Source organism: Lethenteron reissneri, chromosome 70, assembly GCF_015708825.2.
Source record: "Lethenteron reissneri isolate LAM-NWPU_2019-01 chromosome 70, ASM1570882v1, whole genome shotgun sequence".
NCBI classification, from domain to species: domain Eukaryota; kingdom Metazoa; phylum Chordata; class Hyperoartia; order Petromyzontiformes; family Petromyzontidae; genus Lethenteron; species Lethenteron reissneri.
The window spans coordinates 1274265-1296827 of NC_083848.1; the positions used below are offsets into that span (position 1 = coordinate 1274265).

The 22563-nt window shown below is 46.2% G+C and overlaps 1 protein-coding gene across 1 annotated transcript; it reads right to left on the bottom strand.

Moving 5' to 3' along the window:
- Positions 1-16837: 16837 nt before the first annotated feature.
- Positions 16838-21381, bottom strand: LOC133360977 (olfactory receptor 8H2-like). Its single transcript, XM_061579860.1, has 2 exons — positions 20148-21381; positions 16838-17284 (listed from the first exon to the last, which is right to left on the bottom strand). The coding sequence occupies exons 1-2, from the start codon at positions 20715-20717 to the stop codon at positions 16838-16840; spliced, it is 1017 nt and encodes a 338-aa protein (XP_061435844.1). The 5' UTR covers positions 20718-21381.
- Positions 21382-22563: the final 1182 nt, after the last annotated feature.

Sequence of the window (22563 nt, forward strand, 5' to 3'; positions counted from 1 at the left end):
TGACTTTACCGAAAGAACCAAGAAGACGTTCTACCCAATTAAATAGACTTTTTCATAAATGTTTGCGCCTACAACATCAGAGTGCAGCGCAACATTAAATACGCACTCTGGTTGTATGTGATGATGATGCATTGGCTGTAATCATAATGTAATAATAACAATGGATGGCATTGTCTTTGTAAACTGATTGGTCCACACCAGAGAGACAGCAGCAGCCTTCGTTATGGCCCAGTCTCACCACAATGTATACAGACAACGCACAAAGACAATGTACAAACACAATACAAAACGACTGTGTTATTGCCAGAAAGGCTAAACCCTATTGTTATATTTTGATACTGGCAAGAAAGTTGTCCCATGTTGTAGCTCCTTCGCGTTAGATTTTTGTTATCCCCCATCCAGACGTGACCTGGCCATGGCAAATGTCGGCAACTCTACGAAGTGATTCTAGATTTGAAGCTTTCGTGACTACAAGGATTCATATTCTTAGTTCTTTCGGTAAAGTCACGTAGGTAAAAAAATGAAATTAATAATTCCAAAAAAATGAAATTAATAATTTATTTCGGTAAAGTTACGTAGGTAAAAAAGATGAAATTAATAATTTCAAAAAAATTAATAATTTCATTTTTTTACCTACGTGACTTTACCGAAAGAACTAAGAGTATCTACGAAGTGACATTCAGAGCAGCCGCATATCCTAGACGCGCGAGTGTTGATCCCGAAGAGGGGAGGGGAAACCCCGCACGACCCGCAAACTCTAAAATTACAAGTTCAAGTTCATTTATTAGATGTAGCCCTGTGAGCTATTGGGCTCTTGAATCGGGTGCAACCGCAACAAACAAAAAACATGAACAACAAAAAACATCTTAAAGTGAATATGTGACTGAGTGAAAACAGAAAAGACAGCAAAATATTGCAGAAAAAACACCGTACACCAACGCTGTGTGCAAAAATCCCAGTGGGATGCAAGCCAAACAACCAACAACAACCACAAGACAACTTAGATTAAGGCCATCAGTCTAACTATGTACTACAACAAACAAACATGGCTAAACCAATACACTTTTCAAAATCACCAAAATAAAGCCATGAAAGCAATGAAACAGTGATCATAGGAACTGTGACGATCAGCAGGCATCGTCAGGGTCGGGATCGAACCCAGGACTTCCTGTATACCAGGCGAGGTCGTTAACATCTCACTACGGAGTGAGAAAGACACGCAAACTCCATATATACAGCAGGCGTTTGGTTTGGGATCGGACCAACGACCTCCAGTATACCGCGTGAGTCTGTGGGTCTCTGTGTGAGTCTGTGGTTCTCTGTGTGAGTCTATGGGTCTCCGTGTGAATCTATGGGTCTCTGTATGATTGTATGGGTCTGGGAGTCTGTGGGTCGTTGTGTGAGTCTATAGGATTCTGTGTCAGCCTATGGGTCTCCGTGTGAATCAATGGGTTTTTGTGCGAGTCTATGGGTCTCTGTGTGAGTCTATCTCTCTCTGTGTGTGTCTATGGGTATCTGTGTGAGTCTGTGTCTCTGTGCGAATCTTTATGTCTGTGAGTATATGGGTCTCTCTGTATGAGTCTATGGGTCCCCGTGCGAGTCTGTGGGTTTCTGTGTGAGTCTATGGGTCTCTATGTCAGTCTATATGTCTGTTAGTCTTTGGGTCTCTGTACGAGTCGATGGCTCCCCGTGTGAGTCTATGGGTCTCTGTGCGAGTCTATGGGTCTTCGTCCGAGTCTATGTGTCTCTCTATGAGTTTATGGGTCTCTGTGGGAGTCTATGGGTCTCTGTATGAGTTTATGGGTCTCTATGGGAGTCTATGGGCATTAGTCCATGGAGGGAGTGAGTCCCAGGCGACCGGAGACTCGTCTGCGTGCGATGAGACGGCGCTGGAAGTTACACCACGGGCGCTTTGTCACAGAGGAGAAGGACTTTAACACGCAGCAGCAGCAGCAGTAGCAGCGGGAGCCTTTCACGACCAATATTTTACACAGTAACGGCGTTCACTTGGGTTAGATCGCGTAAATATGAATGTGGTAATACACCCCGCCACCTGAACTGCCATCCGGACACATGGCCAATTACTTCAAGGGGACTTGTCACGTTTAAACCAAACGTGACCAATCGGTTTACGACTTAAGCACTACTGAATTCGGTCGTGCGTTAAAGAGATTCAAACCCACCGCAACATTTGTTTTCAGTCGCGTTAGGTTTCGCCGGTGAATGCAAGCAACCGGACAGAATCCTGACAAAAATCGCCCCTAACGAAGCCCGTTGCTTTTGTTGTTGTTGTTGTTGTTTTTGTTGTTGCTGTTGTCACATAGCTGTCAACCTAAAATGTTTACCCTGTATTCGTGTACATGGAAATTGAGTTTTCAAGTTCAAACGGCGTACAGCCGTTCTTCTTTCGCACCGTGCAATACAGGAAACAAGAACAACTTTTTTAAAAAACGTGTGTGCTTCTCCCTTGCGATGGGACTTTGTAGGATGAACTTTGGGATTTATAAGGGTACGGGGTGACAATTACGGTCTGAATTGGTCTTATAATAATGAAAGGCAATGATAATGGGTTGACAATGAATGTTGTCACCAGCAACTTGGAATTGTAAATGTCGCGGGTGGGTTTAAACTATCCAAGACGCAACCGGTTCAGGGGGCCGAAGTCGCGACTAAATTGGCCACATGGTTGGATTTTGATTTGAAGCTTTCGTGACTGCAGGAATCCATACTCTTTGGTTCTTTCGGTAAAGTCACGTAGGTAGAAAATAAAATTAATCGCGACGTTTCGGGCGCAACACAAGCGTCCGTCATCAGATGGGAAAGCATGGTCTGCTGCTGAGGCAGAATGTTTAGGACTGTTTGAGTCTGGCTCAGCAGCAGACCATGCTTCCCCACCTGATGACGGATGCTTGTGTTGCGCCCGAAACGTCGTGATTTATTTTATTTTATACCTCCGTGACTCTACCGAAAGAACCAAAGGGTATGGTTGGTTTTACTTGGACAAACTCCCTCTCCCTAATTGGTCACGTGTTGGTTTTACTTTGACAAACTCCCCTCTCTCTAATTGGTCACTTGTTGGAGGGAGGCAAAGACAGATTTCTTTTTAAATCCTTTATATTAAGTTCGCTTGCTTGCTTAGGACCGTGCAAATCTTTCGGTCGTTTTTTAACCCACTTCCCGTGATCCAATCGAGCTGACATTTTGCACACAGACTCGTTGTGCGTGACAATGCATTTTCGTGAAAAAAAAATTCCAAAATTTTACACTGTTTAGGGAATTTTTTTAAAAATATTTAATTACCAATTGTTTAATGCTGCCAGACAATCATCTGACCCACAGGTGGCAGCCATCTCACGTCAGAGGACGAGAGGACTCTAGCCGCCCCGATGCCACGCATATAAAGGATTTATAGTGAAAAACTTTGTTTTTACGGGTTTACTTGTTTAAATCTCGCTGCGCCCGAGGTGATGTTCGTCGACGTTAGAGAGAGAGAGAGAGCGAATCGGTTTGTATGAAGGGGAGGGAGGCAAACACAGATTTTGTTTGTTGTAGAAGATAATGGACGCACCAGGAAGTAGGCCTCGGCAAGGAAAGGTAATTGTACCCTTTTTACCGGGTGAAAGGGTAAAGTTTAAAGGTGTCGACATGCCAAGGGGTAAGGGTAAAGGGTAGGCTCGTTGCTTTTTACACTTTTACCTTACCTGCTAAAGAGTAAAAGGTAGGGTAGAGTGATTGTATTGTGGTAGGGTAAAAGGTAGGGTAAGGGTAGGCTCGTTGTTTTTACACTTTTACCTTACCTGCTAAAGGGTAAAAGGTAGGGTAGAGTGATTGTATTGTGGTAAGGTAAAAGGTAGGGTAAGGGTAGGCTCGTTGTTTTTACACTTTTACCTTACCTTTGCCGAGGCCTACCAGGAAGACACCACACACACACACAGAGACAGGAGTTGGTGGCTCAATGAGACCCAGACAGGAGTTGGTGGGGATCATTGGTACACAGGCAGACGTTGCTAGATTAGTGATACAAAAACAAGTTGGTGGATCATAGAGACACATTCAGAAGTTACTGGATCATAGAGAAATACATACAGTGAGGGAAAAAGTATTTGATCCCCTGCTGATTTTGTACGTTTGCTCACTGACAAAGAAATGATCAGTCTATAATTTTAATGGTAGGTTTATTTGAACAGTGAGAGACAGAATAACAACAACAAATCCAGAAAAACGCATGTCAAAATGTTATAAATTGATTTGCATTGTAATGAGGGAAATAAGTATTTGACCCCCTCTCAATCAGAAAGATGTCTGGCTCCAGGTGTCTTTTATACAGATAACAAGCTGAGATTAGGAGCACACTCTTAAAAGGAGTGCTCCTAATCTCAGCTTGTTACCTGTATTAAAGACACCTGTTCACAGAAGCAATCAATCAATCAGATTCTAAACTCTCCACCATGGCCAAGACCAAAGAGCTCTACAAGGATGTCAGGGACAAGATTGTAGACCTACACAAGGCTGGAATGGGCTACAAGACCATCGCCAAGCAGCTTGGTGAGAAGGTGACAACATTTGGTGCGATCATTCGCAAATGGAAGAAACACAAAATAACTGTCAATCTCCCTCGGCCTGGGGCTCCATGCAAGATCTCACCTCGTGGAGTTGCAATGATCATGAGAACGGTGAGGAATCAGCCCAGAACTACACGGGAGGATCTTATCAATGATCTTAAGGCAGCTGGGACCATAGTCACTAAGAAAACAGTTGGTAACACACTACGCCGTGAAGGATTGAAATCCTGCAGCGCCCGCAAGGTCCCCCTGCTCAAGAAAGCACATATACATGCCCGTCTGAAGTTTGCCAATGAACATCTGAATGATTCAGAGGACAACTGGGTGGAAGTGTTGTGGTCAGATGAGACCAAAATGGAGCTCTTTGGCATCAACTCAACTCGCCGTGTTTGGAGGAGGAGGAATGCTGCCTATGACCCCAAGAACAGCATCCCCACCGTCAAACATGGAGGTGGAAACATTATGCTTTGGGGGTGTCTTTTCTGCTAAGGGGACAGGACAACTTCACTGCATCAAAGGGACGATGGACGGGGTCATGTACCGTCAAATATTGGGTGAGAACCTCCTTCCCTCAGCCAGGGCATTGAAAATGGGTCGTGGATGGGTATTCCAGCATGACAATGACCCAAAACACACGGCCAAGGCAACAAAGGAGTGGCTCAAGAAGAAGCACATTAAGGTCCTGGAGTGGCCTAGCCAGTCTCCAGACCTTTATCCCATAGAAAATCTGTGGAGGGAGCTGAAGGTTCGAGTTGCCAAACGTCAGCCTCGAAACCTTAATGACTTGGAGAAGATCTGCAAAGAGGTGTGGGACAAAATCCCTCCTGAGATGTGTGCAAACCTGGTGGCCAACTACAAGAAACGTCTGATCTCTGTGATTGCCAACAAGGGTTTTGCCACCAAGTACTAAGTCATGTTTTGCAGAGGGGTCAAATACTTATTTCCCTCATTAAAATGCAAATCAATTTATAACACTTTTGACATGCGTTTTTCTGGATTTTGTTGTTGTTATTCTGTCTCTCACTGTTCAAATAAACCTACCATTAAAATGATAGACTGATCATTTCTTTGTCAGTGGGCAAACGTACACAATCAGCAGGGGATCAAATACTTTTTTCCCTCACTGTAAAGTGTAAGATCATAGATACAGACATACGTTGTTTGATCATTGAGACACGGACAGAAGTTGTTAGATCACAGAGACACAGAGAGAAGTTTTTAGATCCTAGAGCCACAGACAAAAATTGGTGGATCATTAAGACCCAGTCAGACTTTGTTAGATCATTGAGACAGACAGAAGTTGGTGGATCATAGAGACACGGACAGACGTTGTTAGATCATTGAGACAGACATAAGTTGGTGGATAATAGAAACACAGACAAAAGTTGTTGTTGGACCACCACGGATAATGAAATTCCTTACCAGACAACAACAGCCGCAGCAACAACAACAACAGCAGCAGCACTCCCTGCTGTTGCTACTGCTGCTGCCTTTTATAAATCTGCCTCCTCCATCCTCATCAACCTCCACCCCCTCCTCCTCCTCCTCATCCCCTCCATTTCCCATCCGCGTCCCGTGAGAGAGAGCGCGTGAGAGAGGCTCCCTGGGATCAAGGGAGTGGGATGCGTGGGGTCACCTTGGTGGGGTGTGGGGTGGTGGGGGTATGGGGGTGAGAGAGAGGGAGGGAGTCTATAGGGGATACTGGGAGATACCGCTAAGTGATGATGATCCCGAGTGCTGTGCACACCGCCCGCACAGCGGATAATTGCGACCAATTAGCGTCAATTAGTGGCGTTCAACTGGTCGAGCTATGTGGGAGGAGGAGGGAGGGGAGATTGTGAAGGCGGGGAGGGGGGGATCGTAAATTGGTGGTTATTGGGTCCGACCGCTATGTGAGCTGTCCTAGACACCATGCATATAAGTCTGGAATCATAGGGAAAAAATAACTAATTCATCTTCCCTGCTCATTGGACAGGACGTCGAGGGCCTGTGGAATGGCCAGCGAGAAGCCCCCAATCTCACACCACTGAGATTTTTTAAAAATCTCTGGGGTCACTTGAAGTCGGCGCTGGTCAACGCATAGAACATTAAGAGTGTTGAATGTTTGCGTCGGCGCATTATTGACGTGCGTGACGCCATTACCCCCCGATACCATTTGCCGTGCGTTTGCTGGCTGAGCATCTCGTCTGGAGTTGTGTATCGGGAACAATGGTGGACACTATTTCGATTTAAAGCTTTCGTGACTGCAGGGATTCATCTTCTTGGTTCTTTCGGTAAAGTCACGTAGAAGGGAAATAATAAAATAATAAAAATAAAAAATAATAAAAACATTCTCACGACGTTTCGGCCACAACGCAAGCAGCCGTCCTCACTATGGGAACCTCATTTGCCAGTAAAAATATGATAATTGGTTTTTTACCCTTCTATCTGGCAACAAAACTGACACCTTTTTGCAAGGAGTCATGTTTGCATAGACCGCAATACCTGCAGTCATAATACAAACAAAAGAACATAACTCTGATAATGTGCACTGTCCTTGAAGTTGATTGGTCCACACCCGAGACAGCTTTCCTTAGAGCCTAGTCCAACCCATGTGAGACTAGGCTCTAAGGAAAGCTGTCTCGGGTGTGGACCAATCAACTTCAAACACAGTGCACATTATCAGAGTTATGTTATTTTGTTTGTATTATGACTGCAGGTATTGCGGTCTATGCAAACATGACTCCTTGTAAAAAGGTGTCAGTTTTGTTGCCAGATAGAAGGGTAAAAAAACAATTATCAGCCGTCCTCAGGTGAAGACCAGGTCTGTCGGGGAGACAGCGTATGAACCTGGTCTTCACCTGAGGACTGGAGCATGTTTGTTTTCACTTCTTTCACTCAATCATCTATCAAATTCTGTCTTTGTCTGTATGATCTATGAACCTCTGTCTGTGTCCCAATGATCCACAAACTGCTGTCTGTGTTTTTGTACTGTTTGCCTTTTGCCATTGTTCTCCCGTCTGAAACTGCTACTGAGACGAGGCCATACAGAAGGCTCTGGTGTAGGCCAATCAGTTTCAAAGACAATGCATCACATATTATCAGAGCATGCTGTTTCGATTTAAAGCTTTCGTGACTGCAGGGATTCATATTCTTGGTTCTTTCGGTAAAGTCACGTAGAAGGGAAATATGATGATTGCTTGTGTTGCAATCGAAACGTCGTGAGAATTTTATTGTTTTATATTTGTATAATTTTATTATTTCCCTTCTACGTGACTTTACCGAAAGAACCAAGAGAACGTTGTTTGTTTTGCATGTTCGCCACAAGTACCGTGTGCGGTTAATTGCAGTACTTGATTCCTTACATGCTTTGGGCTTGCCTTCATATCCGCATCTCCAGTTTCCGAACCCTCCCACTCCCAGCACCGCCCACTTCCCCTCACCACCCCGGCATTTTTTTTTTGCTGTGCTTGTGTCCTCCCTACCCCACACTCCCACCCTCCCTGTTTCTCCTCCCTGGCTCCTAACCAGAGGTCGCAACCGGGTACCCGATACCCGTACCCTACCCGATACCCGGCTACCCGTACCCGGCCAGGTACGGCTACGGGTAGCCGTTTGCGATCATGGTGCGGCCGGGTATGGGTACGGGTACGCCGTGAGTCACTGGTGAGTCACCGTTTGTCACTCATTTCCCAACGTCTTGTCTCTTCTCACAATTCAAGTTCCTAGAATCAACCCACCCGCGCCTGCAACGTGGCTTCATCCCAGAGGTCGCAATCAGGTACCCGATACCCGTACCCTACCCGTACCCGGCCGGGTACGGGTAGCCATTTGCGACCCTGGTGCGGCCGGGTACGGGTACGGGTAGGCCGTGAGTCACTGGTGAGTAACCGTTTGTCACTCATTTCGGGTAGGGTACGGGTAGGGAACGGGTACTCGGCCGGGTACGGGTAGCCATTTGCGACCCTGGTGCGGCCGGGTACGGGTACGGGTAGGCCGTGAGTCACTGGTGAGTAACCGTTTGTCACTCATTTCGGGTAGGGTACGGGTACGGAACGCCGGGTACGGGTACCCATTTGCGACCCTGGTGCGGCCGGGTACGGGTAAGGAATCAAAACCCGTTTGCGACCTCTGCTTGTAGCCTCCACTCCTCCTACCCCACACCCCCACCCTCCCTGTCTCTCATCCCTGGCTCCTCCCCCCCCTTCTCTTGCCTATATAGCCTCTTGTTGCAGCAGCCCCTTTTGCCCACTTCAGCAATTGTTTCTTGCTGTGGTTGTCCCATCTGATGACGGACGCTTGTGTTGCGCCCGAAACGTGGTGATTTAATTTATTTTATGTTATACCTACGTAACTTTACCGAAATATCGATTTAAAGCTTTCGTGACTGCAGGGATTCATCTTCTTGGTTCTTTCGGTAAAGTCACGTAGAAGGGAAGTAATAAAATAATAAAAATATAACATTATAGAATCTTTTATTAATAAAATATTTTATTATGTTTTATTTTTATTATTTTATTACTTCACTTCTACGTGACTTTACCGAAAGAACCAAGAAGATTTACCGAAAGAACCAAAGAGTATAAGTCTCCCACTCGTTCGCCATCGTTGTCAACGCGCTGACTGGAATCTTCTCCAGATGGTCTCCAGAGACCTTGGGGCACAACATTTATGGTGGTTATTGTTGCAAATTCTCAGCAGAAGTGTTAAAAAATTTTCGAAGCACCCTGTTTCCAGTGCAGCTTGCAGTGTAGTGTGCAGTGTATCGTGTAGTACAGGGTGCATCAAAACAATGTTTAACACTTCTATGGGACTAAATAGTTTTTAATGGAAAAAGAAAGTATAATGCACTGTGACATGATAACAAATGCAATGTCCAATCTTGATTGGAAGCTTTCGTGACTGCAGGAATCCATACTCTTTGGTTCTTTCGGTAAAGTCAATGTAGGTAGAAAAAAATAATAGATCACGACGTTTCGATCGTTAATTTGGGGAGGGGGGGGGGGGGGTTGTGGTGGTGGGGGGCTCTACGTGGGGGGGGGGGGGGGGGGAAATGAAACCCAGAAAAATCCTCTAACATCTTCAGCTCGTGCACGACGTACCTCGGGTGGAGGGGTTCGGTCCGCAAAGTCAAAGTTCAAAGTTCCTTTATTAGGTATAGCCCTGTGAGCCATTCGGCTCTTGAATCGGGTGCAACCGCAACAAACAAAAAATAAAAACATGAACAAGAAAACATCTTAAAGTGAATATGTGACTGAGTGCAAACAGAAAATCCAAGAAAAGACAGCAAAATATTGCAGAAAAAATCACCGTACACCAACCCTGTGCAAATATCCCAGTGGGGTGCAAGTCAAACAACAACAACAACCACAATACAACTTAGATTAAGGCCATCAGTCTAACTCTGTACTACAACAAATAAACATGGCCAAACCAATTTTTTTTTCGAAAATCACCAAAATATAGCCATAAAAGCAATGAAACAGTGGTCATCGGAACTGTGACCGAATTTTCACAATAAACGACGTCAACAACATGTACTACCAAAACCCTGCAGCCATAGCTGGCTGCCTGAGTCACTCAACAACAGCAGGAGCATCAGTCGGAGTATCAACATTTTTCAATTCAAGACGCACGCGTGGTCGGTCACTCCAGACTGCAGAGGTCGCAAACAGGTTTTGATTCCTTACCCGTACCCGTACCCGGCCGCACCAGGGTCGCAAATGGGTACCCGTACCCGTACCCGGCCGGGTACGGGTAGCCGTTCCCTACCCGTACCCGTACCCTACCCGAAATGAGTGACAAACTGTGACTCACCAGTGACTCACGGCCTACCCGCACCAGGGTCGCAAACCCGTACCCGTACCCGGCCAGGTAGCCGGGTATCGGGTAGGGTACGGGTATCGGGTACCCGGTTGCGACCTCTGCTCCAGAGTCGGATTGCATCGCACGCGCCTGAGGCTTCCGTCAACAGGATGTCTCTCGTGGCGAGCAAATTAAAGCGCATTGTTCGTCCGCTCCTCCGAGGCTCACGTTACCAACACCACCGCCGCTGCCTGCTGCCTGCTGTCTTAGCCCTACCTGATGCCCAACAACAGAAACGACATCGCTTGCAATTTTTTTTTTAGCACGTGGGGCGCTTTTCCGGCGTCTTTATTTTAACACAATCCCCCTCCCCCCATTCCCCCCACCCTTTGGTTGGTAATTTAGGGCTCTGGAAAGGGTAACTGCTGCTGTCTGTCAGCTCGATAAGTGTTCTAGATGTTGTCTCCCTCGCCGGGCGTGCAGGAGGTCGTGGGTTGAGGTGCTGACTCCCTTATACCCGTGTGTGGACTAATCTCCATCTGTTCCATCTGACTCTCTTCTACCCGTGTGTGGACTAATCTCCATCTGTTCCATCTCACTCCCTTCTGCCCGTGGGTGGACTAATCTCCATCTGTTCCATCTCATTTACTTATACCCGTCTGTTCTATCTCACTCCCATCTGCTCGTGGGTGGACTAATCTACATCTGTTCCATCTGTTCCATCTCAGTCCCATCTACCCGTGGGTGGACTAATCTCCATCTGTTCCATCTCACTCCCTCCTACAGAAGAGTGTGTGGACTAATCTCCATCTGCTCCATCTGTTCCATCTCACTCCCTCCTACAGAAGAGTGTGTGGACTAATCTCCATCTGTTCCATCTCACTCCCTTATACCCGTGGGTGGACTAATCTCCATCTGTTCCATCTCACTCTCTTCTACCCGTGGGTGGACTAATCTCCATCTGTTCCATCTCACTTCCTTCTGCCCGTGTGTGGACTAATCTCCATCTGTTCCATCTCACTCCCATCTACCCGTGGGTGGACTAATCTCCATCTGTTCCATCTCACTCCCTTATACCTGTGGGTGAACTAATCTCCATCTGTTCCATCTCACTCCCATCTACCCGTGGGTGGACTAATCTCCATCTGTTCCATCTCACTCCCTTATACCTGTGGGTGAACTAATCTCCATCTTTTCCATCTCACTCCCATCTACCCGTGGGTGGACTAATCTCCATCTGTTCCATCTCACTCCCTTCTGCCCGTGGGTAGACTAATCTCCATCTGTTCCATCTCACTCCCTTCTGCCCGTGGGTGGACTAATCTCCATCTGTTCCATCTCACTCCCTTCTGCCCGTGGGTGGACTCATCTCCATCTGTTCCATCTCACTCCCTTCTGCCCGTGGGTGGGCTCATCTCCATCTGTTCCATCTCATTTCCTTATACCCGTGTGTGGACTAATCTCCATCTGTTCCATCTCACTCCCTTCTACCCGTGTGTGGACTAATCTCCATCTGTTCCATCTCACTCCCTTATACCTGTGGGTGGACTAATCTCCATCTGTTCCATCTCACTCCCTTCTGCCCGTGGGTAGACTCATCTCCATCTGTTCCATCTCACTCCCTTCTGCCCGTGGGTAGACTCATCTCCATCTGTTCCATCTCACTCCCTTATACCCGTGGGTAGTTTTCTAGGAGGCGCCATACCCCTGGGCTCTGCCCGCTTACAAGGCGGTAGAGCAGCAAAGTGTGTGGACTAATCTCCATTTGTTCCTTCTGTATGGAATGGAACGTCGCCCACTCGCACACGAGTGCTGTTTCCTCCTCCGGGTGTGCTCCGGTTTCCGCTCACACGCTATGAACAACTCATTCATTGGCTGAAGGCACAATTGGTAAAGAGAGGACGGTGTTTGTTGAACATCTATCCAACCATACGTAGCCAACCGTGTTATGTATGTATGTTGAACATTTTCTTGGTTTTTTCGGTAAAGTCACATAGAAGGGAAATAATAAAATAATAAAAATAAAATATAATAAAATCATTCTCACGACGTTTCGGCCACAACGCAAGCAGCCGTCCTCAGGTGAAGAACAGGTCTGTCGGGAAGACAGACGCTCTCTCCCGGCAGACCTGTTCTTCACCTGAGGACGGCTGCTTGCGTTGTGGCCGAAACGTCGTGAGAATTATTTTATTATGTTTTATTTTTATTATTTTATTATTTCCCTTCTACGTGACTTTACCGAAAGAACCAAGAAGATGAATCCCTGCAGTCACGAAAGCTTTAAATCGAAATTTATGTTGAACATCTATCACACCGTGCGTAGCCAACCGTGTAATCGAAGGTGTGATGAAAGGACAACAAACTAAACACGAGAAGGAGTTCTAAAAAGAATGAGTTTGTCAATTTAGACGATTTCAAATTGTATCATAGCTCCCAGTGGCTTGGTAACATCGGTAGGAAGAGTGTTCCAGACGGACGGACGTGGAAACAGCGGCATCTGAAAGCGCCGCGGGATGATGATGATGGTGATGATCAGGGTGATGATGATGGTATTGATGATGATGGTGCTGATGATGATGGTGCTGATGATGGTGATGATCAGGGTGATGATGATGATGGTATTGATGATGATGGTGCTGATGATGATGGTGCTGATGATGATGCTGATGATGATGGTTCTGATGATGATGCTGATGATGATGCTGATGATGATGATGGTATTGATGGTGATGGTGCTGATGATGATGGTGCTGATGCTGATGGTGCTGATGATGATGGTGATGATCAGGGTGATGACGATGATGATAGTATTGATGATGATGGTGCTGATGATGATGGTTCTGATGCTGATGCTGATGATGATGATCAGGGTGATGATGATGATGATGGTATTGATGATGATGGTGCTGATGATGATGGTTCTGATGCTGATGATGGTGATGATCAGGGTGATGATGATGATGATGGTATTGATGATGATGGTGCTGATGAAGATGGTGCTGATGATGATGGTGCTGATGATGATGGTGCTGATGATGATGCGGTGACCACCGCCTTTGTTCGATGGCTGAGCCAGAAGATAATGGTCGTGATGATTGATGATTGTGATGACGAAGCCGCTGCTGCTGCAAGGATGACCCCCGGAGTTTCGCGTGACGATGCTGATGACGGTGTATAGCTCTTTGCTGGCGAGATCAACAGCAGGGGCATCGTGGTGGTTCCATTTCGCGGCATTGGCAGCAGACGCAGCTCGGCCGAGCACTGCACGGGCATGGTTCGCATCTTAACAAGTCTCGATTTAAAGCTTTCGTGACTGCAGGGATTCATCTTCTTGGTTCTGTCGGTAAAGTCACGTAGAAGGGAAATAATAAATAACAAAAATACAACATTATAATATAATAACATAATATAATACAAGTATATAATAATATAATATAATAAACTAATATAATAATATAATATTATTATATTTCGATTTAAAGCTTTCGTGACTGCAGGGATTCATCTTCTTGGTTCTGTCGGTAAAGTCACGTAGAAGGGAAATAATAAATAACAAAAATACAACATTATAATATAATAACATAATATAATACAAGTATATAATAATATAATATAATAAACTAATATAATAATATAATATTATTATATTTCGATTTAAAGCTTTCGTGACTGCAGGGATTCATCTTCTTGGTTCTGTCGGTAAAGTCACGTAGAAGGGAAATAATAAAATAACAAAAATAAAACATAATAAAATAATTCCCACGACGTTTCGGCCACAACGCAAGCAGCCGTCCTCAGGTTGTGGCCGAAACGTCGTGAGAATTATTTTATTGTGTTTTATTTTTGTTATTTTATTATTTCCCTTCTACGTGACTTTACCGAAAGAACCAGGAAGATCTTAACAAGTCGTCAAATCGCATTTCGTTAAAACTCACCCGCGCAGAGGTCGCATTCTGGCGCAACCCGACGGAGGCTGCCATCATCGCGGGCTTCCGTTATCAATAAAAATAATCCTACGTCAGCATCCGCGTCGATGTCGATTGGCAACGCGGTGCCCCGAACGCCGCCAATACCTTCGACCAATCCGAAATCTCAACTTTTCTCGACAGAACCGCTTTGATATACTACGACAATAATAATAATCATACGCGTGTATATTTATAGATCATATCGATGGGTGTGTTTTAATGTGAACACTGAGGAAGCGTACCATACGCGAATCATCGATAGTACATCGAATTATGAAATGCGCGCTCACAGAGAACTGAATAAATACGTGAAGTTGACACCGTGACCACAATAGACCGCGTGCTTTGATACAATTGATCACGTGATTTGATACAATTGATCACGTGCTTTTATACAATTGATCACGTGATTTGATACAATTGATCACGTGCTTTTATACAGTTGATCACGTGATTTGATACGATTGATCACGTGCTTTGATACAATTGACCACGTGGTTTGATACAAATGATCACGTGCTTTTATACAGTTGATCACGTGATTTGATACGATTGATCACGTGGTTTGATACAATTGATCACGTGATTTGATACAATTGATCACGTGGTTTGATGCAATTGATCACGTGATTTTATGCGATTGATCACGTGCTTTGATACAATTGACCACGTGCTTTGATACATTCAATTCAGTCGATTGCGTGAGAGTGTGTGTGTGGTGCAGCAACACCAGTGACGATTATCTGAACCGGTCCTGGGCCTCCTCTAGCTCGACTCAGCCTGAAATGAGTACCTGGTGCGGTGTGTAAACATCGCCACTGGGGAGACAAAGGCGGTCGGGCGTGGTCCTGGCCACCAACCCCGTCGTGTACCGTTCCGGCCTTTATAGGTGCTCGCTAACAGCACTTGCCCCTACAGTCTGTTAAGGCTATAGGGAGGATCTTTGTTTTTGTGATGCTGTATGGCAGCGGTAAGCACGTGGCGCTACGAACCTGGTGACCTGAGTTCGATTGTCGCTTACGACCAACATCATTGACGATCAATTGAACTAGTCCTGGGCCTCCTCTAGCTCGACTCAGCCTCAAATGAGTACCTGGTGTGGTGGGTAAACATCGCCACTGGGGAGACAAAGGCGGTCGGGCGTGGTGCTGGCCACTCACTCCCTCATGTACCGTGCCGGCCTCCATAGGTGCTCGCTAACAGCACTTGCCCAAACAGTTTGTTAAGGCTATACGGGGGATCTTTGTTTTTATATCTGTAAATATATTATGTAACACCAGTTGACGATTGTCTGAACCGGTCCTGGGCCTCCCCTAGGTCGGCTCGGCCTCAAATGAGTTCCCGGTGCGGTGTGTAAACATCATCGCCACTGGGGGAGACAAAGGCGGTCGGGCGTGGTGCTGGCCACCCACCCACTTTGTCTTTGTTTGTACTGCGTGGGTGAATTGGACGTGTCCTTTGTGCGAGTGAGGTGTGTTTTGTGTATGAGTTCAGGTACTCGTGTGTGTGTGTGTGTGATGTGTGAGGCATGTATGGTTGGCTACGTACGGTGTGTGAAGTGTGTGTTAGAGAGAGAAAGGTGAGGGAGCCGTGTGTGTGTGTGTACACACAAGGTGTGTGTACACACAAGGTGTGTGTACATGTGTGCGGCGCCGAGGTGTTTATCCAACGTCGAAGTCGAGCCGTGCCTCTGATGTCACACGATATGAACCTGACGTGTGCTGACGACGCGGTGACGTCACAATGCAATGGACGATTAATTTGCCCTGCCCCTGGCCCTGCTTGGCCCCGAGCCAGTTTCAGACGTCTGTTTGTGATTTAAAGCGTGCTCATCAGTGTTTGGTTTCGGCACAGCTTCGGCAGATATCCAGTCGAACAAACAACAATCGTACCGTGCTGTCTCGGCTCAGATGTGCCTGTGGGGAGAAAGCAAACAAAGAAAAAACACCCGAACGGTGCTGACTCGGCACGGATATGCCAGTGGAAAATAAGTAAACCCGTAAAAACAAAGTTTTTCACTATAAATCCTTTATATGCGTGGCGGCTAGAGTCCTCTCGTCCTCTGGCTTGAGATGGCTGCCACCTATGGGTCAGATGATTGTCTGCCAGTATTAAGCAATTGGTAATTAAATATTTAATTTGTTTTCCCTAAACAGTGTAAAATTTTGGAAAAAAAATTTCACGAACATTAATTGTCTCGCACAACGAGTCTGTGTGCAAAATGTCAGCTCGATTGGATCACGGGAAGTGGGTTAAAAAACGACCGAAAGATTTGCACTGTCGTAAGCAAGCAAGCACGCAAGCAAACGAACTTAATATAAAGGATTTAAAAACACCCATACTGTGCTGGCTCGGCTCGGATGTGCCAGTGGGAGGAAAACAAAAAAAACACCCAAACCGTGCTGGCTCAGCGCGGATGTGCCAGTGTGGGGGGAAAAAAACCCACCAAAACCGTACTAGCTCAGCACGGATGTGCCAGTGGAGAAAAACAACCCACCCGTACCGTGCCGGGTCACAGCATCGCTAGTGCCCTTCGTCGCCTGGCGTCACAGAGTCGCGTCCAAATTTGCAGCACAGGATCCTGAGCATTGCCTTGCGGATCTCTTTGGTCCGCACCCCGTAGATGATGGGGTTGAGCGCCGGCGGGGCGAGGTAGAAGAGCCCTCCGAGGAGTTGTCGAGCGGCGTCCGGGATGGGCAGGTACTTGTCCACGCGATTGTAGGTGACCAGGAAGAGGACGGGAAGGTAGAAGACTGCGAGCACGAGAAGGTGGGTGACGCACGTCTGCATGGCCTTCTGATGGCCCTTGCTGGCCGCCGTGTCTCTGCTCGTTCCGCGGAAGCGGCACTCGTAGATGATGCTCGCGTAGGAGAACGAGACGGCGGCCAGCGACAGGCCCACCGTGCAGGAGGTGAGCACGAGGCCGTACACGTTGTTGGCCGTGCCGTCGCTGCACGCAAAGTTCAGAAGCTGCGGGGGCGGACGGGCGGGCAGAGGTGGGGAATCTACGTGACTCTCAGGTTGGTCATCGATGGGAAGAATCAGAATATTTATTTTACTCGTTCTCAAAGGGTTGGCTGTCTTCGCCAGGCCCAAAAAATAGTTGTTCAGTAAATATAACAATGGATCCCATTTCGATTTAAAGCTTTCGTGACTGCAGGGATTCATCTTCTTGGTTCTTTCGGTAACGTCGCGTAGAAGGGAAATAATAAAATATAAAATTAAAATCATAATAAAATAATTCTCACGACGTTTCGGCCACAACTCAAGCAGACAGAGTCTTCTCGACAGACCTGTTCTTCACCTGAGGACGGCTGCTTGCGTTTTGGCCGAAACGTCGTGAGAATTATTTTATTTTGTTAAATTTTTTATTATCATTTTATTATTTCCATTCTACGTGAATTTACCGAAAGAACCAAGAAAATGGATCCCATGTGATTTTTTCAAATTTCAATTTTGTATCTGCGATCTGAGACCACTTAACAATTTAATTCCAAAATTTTTGAATATTTCCGCAAATTCGCACAATAATTGTTGACGACTTGATTCAACTTCGAAACACAACCGCTCAATTTAAAGTTTGCGTAATTTATTTATTATTATGAGAAAGATACATTTTTTTTTATTATTAGTCTACCAGGGGACCCTCTGCTATATTTTACCATCTTTGAATTATTCAAATGTGAAAATCATAAAATGCAGATTTTTTTCGTTCAAACCCGCTTGGATCCGAAATATTTCAAAGAACAATAAAATATAGAACCCCATCAGTCGTTCTCGCTTTAATTTTATCCGCCGTCTGATGCTCTATCAAAGGAAAAAAAGAAACAACCGCATTATATTTTGAACGGTTTCTGAATGACACCAGGCACAAACGTGTTTACTGGGCACTTAAACATCGAGATTTGAGGGCCTTGAAAATTGAAATCTCAGATATTCAGATTTCTTTCTCCTGTTGTTTGTGTCCTAAAAGCTACCTGTGTAGCAAATGTCATCTTTCTACCTAGTCGAGAAGTTGCCTAGATGTTCTTTTGTGATCTACAGATTAAGGTCTTTATTTATATAGAAGATAGCTTTTTTTTTGTCCCGTGTTGTTTTGTGACCTAAAAGCTACCTGTTTAGCAAATTTCTGTTTTCTATCTTGTCGGGAAGTACCCCAGGTGTCTTTGAGACAAAGAGATTAAGGTCTTTATTTATCGGCAAGATAGACACTGTAGAATGACTCTGATGAGGTACGCTACACCGGACAATCGAATCGTTGTTTAAAATATCTTATTAAAATAGCTTATTAAGGTGCTGCGTGTGTTTTAACCGGTGTTTTACATTTGTTCGCTCTGTGGTATTGGCATAAGTAAGTGTACTAAGAGACAAAAGTAAATGTCCTTATTTGAATACAGTTACCGTTTTTACCATATACCGTACTTACCACTCCAGTCTTGAAGACTCTCCACCACGGCGTGATGTATTTACAATACGCACAGTACAGTCACGTAGAAGGGAAATAATAAAATAATAAAATAAAACATAATAAAATAATTCTTACGACGTTTCGGCCACAACGCAAGCAGCCGTCCTCAGGTGAAGAACAGGTCTGTCGGAAAGGCAGCGTCTGAATGAACAGGTCTGTCGGAAAGACAGCGTCTGAATGACGCTGTCTTTCCGACAGACCTGTTCTTCACCTGATGACGGCTGCTTGCGTTGTGGCCAAAACGTCGTGAGAATTATTTTATTGTGTTTAATTTTTATTATTTTATTATTTCCCTTCTACGTGACTTTACCAAACGAACCAAGAAGATGAATCCCTGCAGTCACGAAAGCTTTAAATCGAAATTTAGTGTTTCCATTGTTTAAGTTGCATGTAGTGTACCATGTACCGTCTGTAATATTTGACAATGAAATCAAGCGTAGCTACTTTTTTTACTCACTCGCTACACGGTGCCTATCGCCCGTCCTGGTTACAGCCTTCGGAGCGGTTTCACTGCATAACGTTGTTAGCGTCGGTGGCGGATAACCGGTCAAGCTTTGCCATTCGGCGCTTTTGCCACCTGGTGGTTGCTCCATGTACCGTGCTGGCACGGCTCGGATGTGCCAGTGGTAGTAACAAAAAAAACACCCGTACCATGCTGGCACGGCTCGGATGTGCCAGTGGTAGTAAAAAAAAAGACACCCGTACCATGCTGGCACAGCTTTATTGTGCCAGTGATAGTAAAAAAAAACACCCGTACCATGCTGGCACGGCTCGAATGTGCCAGGGGTAGTAAGAAAAAAAAACACCCGTACCATGCTGGCACGGCTCGGATGTGCCAGTGGTAGTAAGAAAAACACACCCGTACCATGCTGGCACGGCTCGGATGTGCCAGTGGTAGTAAAAAAAAGACACCCGTACCATGCTGGCACAGCTTTATTGTGCCAGTGATAGTAAAAAAAACACCCGTATCATGCTGGCACGGCTCGAATGTGCCAGTGGTAGTAAGAAAAAAAACACCCGTACCATGCTGGCACGGCTCGGATGTGCCAGTGGTAGTAAGAAAAACACACCCGTACCATGCTGGCACGGCTCGGATGTGCCAGTGGTAGTAAAAAAAAGACACCCGTACCATGCTGGCACAGCTTGATTGTGCCAGTGATAGTAAAAAAAAACACCCGTACCATGCTGGCACGGCTCGGATGTGCCAGTGGTAATAAGAAAAAAAACACCCGTACCATGCCGGCTTGACTAGAATGTGCCAGTGGAAAACAATAATAATCCGAAGTGTGCTTGGCTCGGCTCGGAAGTGCCAGTGGAAAGCATCCTTTCCTTTGGGCACACACTCACGCGGACTCTTCCACTCACCTGCACGTTATCGCACTGCGCCGCGTACACGGCCTTGGGCCTGTCGCAGTTGTAGAAGTTGAGCCTCGAGGTGAGGATGAGCAGCACGGAGACGAGCAGCGCCGACACGACCACTACGGCCGCGTTGGCCGCGGCCGCACGCCCGTTCGTCACGACCGCGTGGTAGTGCAGCGGCCTGCAGATGGCCGCGTAGCGGTCGAGCGCCATCGCCGTGAGCACGTAGCACTCGAGCGCGCGGTAGAACTGGATGGCGAGCATCTGGGTGATGCACTCGCCCACCGAGATCAAGTTGGGCGCCACCAGGTCGTGCATGATGCGCGGCAGCGTGGCGGAGCAGCCGACGATGTCGCTGATGGCCAGGTTGGCGAGCAGAATGAACATGGGCCTGTGGAGGCGCACGTCCCGGTAGATGGCGGCGCACAGCAGCAGGTTGCCGACGAGCGCCACGGAGTAGAAGAAGAGGACGACGGTGAAGACGAGCGGCCGCGTGCCGGCCGGCTCACGCAGCAGGCCAGCGATCAAGATGAGCGTGCCGGAGACGGAAGATGATGAAGATGAGTTCGAGTCCATGGTGGTGGTGATAGGCTTCCACGTACTTAGTGTGGTGGTGGTGAGTGATGGATAAAGATCGGAGATGCTGGGCGAGGTGGTGGTGGTGGTGATGGTGGTGGTAGGTGATGGATAAATTTATTATTTTATCTTTATACGTGACTTTATCGAAAGAACCAAAGAGTAATTCCTGCAGTCACGAAAGCTCCAAATTAAGTTTGATTAGCAATGCTTGGTGAGGTGGTGGTGATGATAGGTGGATGGATGGTGGTGATAGTGACGGTAGCGGTGGTGGTCGTTATGGCAACGTTGGTGATGGTGGGATCGTCAGGGGTCTCGTTGGTGGGTGGTGATGGAGATTAGCGAGACGGAGAAAGGTGGTTGCGGTGGTGGTTGTGGTGGTGGTTGTAGTGGTTTTTGTGGGGCAGCTGTCTCTGAGGTGCCCAGACTCACAACACACACTATGATCCTTCGGTCTTCACCACCACTATCATAGTCATCATCATTCTCATCCTCATCACCACGGATCACCTCTCATTGCCTTTCAGAGGGATATTTGGAGAATTCTTCCATTCAATGTCATCCCGAGATGGACATATCTTGTGCACTTTATTCATGTGCCGTGAAGATGGGCCATTGCCCGAAACGTCGCCTATAAATCCCGTTCTTTTTCAGGTCACGCACCGTGTGATTAATGAAGGATTGGGTTTTTGACGAACTTGAAAGCTCGCAAAAATACATCCTCCGAGGTTGGTGAGAAATCTGAATAGAATAAAAAAGAAACATCATCATCACAATCACCATCATCACGATCATCATCACAATATTTGTTACACGTGGATCACCATCATCATCATTACCATCATAAGATCTGTTACACGTGGATCACCATCATCATCATCTCCATCAGAAGATCTGTTACACGTGGATCACCACCATCAGCATCATCACCATCATCACGATCACCATCAGAAGATGGTGGTAATTATGAAAATGATTTCTGAGCTCAAGATGACGTGGTGAAGGTTGATCATGATTCTCTCAGATCCATCCTTGATGCCTTGGACCCACTTAAATCCAAGGAAATATCTACTGATCAATCTGCGCCTTGATTTCGTGATGGGATTCACTCCTTAAAGGTAACCGTGCGAAAATTGGAGCGGACTTGAAATCTGGTCTTAGAGTCAATTTGCAGATTTTTATAAACATCATCAGTCAATTCACGGAGATGCCTTACACCAGACTAGAGCGTGTTTCTTCTCAAATCTAATTGCGAACAATGTTCATAACCCAACGGCACTTTTTTGCTGCATTTGATCGGATGATAAAGCCACCATCTCAGCCATCCTCTTCCCAATCCAAAGATAAACGCGGTAGATTTCTCAAATTCTTCTTGGATAGAATGTATAACATCCGACACCGAATTACCTCAATCTCCTTCGCCTGCCCTTATTCCAAAACAATTCCCCGCTATCTCTGAGGACTCCATTATTTTATTTTTTCAAGGTTGCCCTATCAACCATTTCTGGTTTGGTGGCTCAGTCCCGTTCCACCTTTTGTTTGTTCGATTCCTTGCCCTACCAAATTAATTCGATAACTTTTCCATCTACTCTGCCCATTTGTAAGCAACATTTTTAATCAATCTGTCAACTCTGGAATTGTGCCTTCCACCTTCAAACGTGCAGCTGTCACCCCTCGTCGGCCTTGATTCTGAGGTTCCAAATAATTCTCGCCCACATCTCCAACCTACCCTTCCTACCCGCGGTCCTTGATCGCCTGGCTACCTTGCAGTTGAACCACCGTTTGTCCCCTCGTGAGTTGCTGGATCCATTCCAGTCTGGGTTCAGAGCCGGACACAGCACACTGA

Bases quoted from the DNA above. Each gene is read 5' to 3' on its own strand.
- LOC133360977 (XM_061579860.1), bottom strand. From the start codon at position 20,717: ATGGACTCGAACTCATCTTCATCATCTTCCGTCTCCGGCACGCTCATC. The intron at 17,285-20,147 runs GTGAGTGGAAGA...CCGCCCCCGCAG, and splicing joins CGCAGTGCGATAACGTGCAG to CTTCTGAACTTTGCGTGCAG.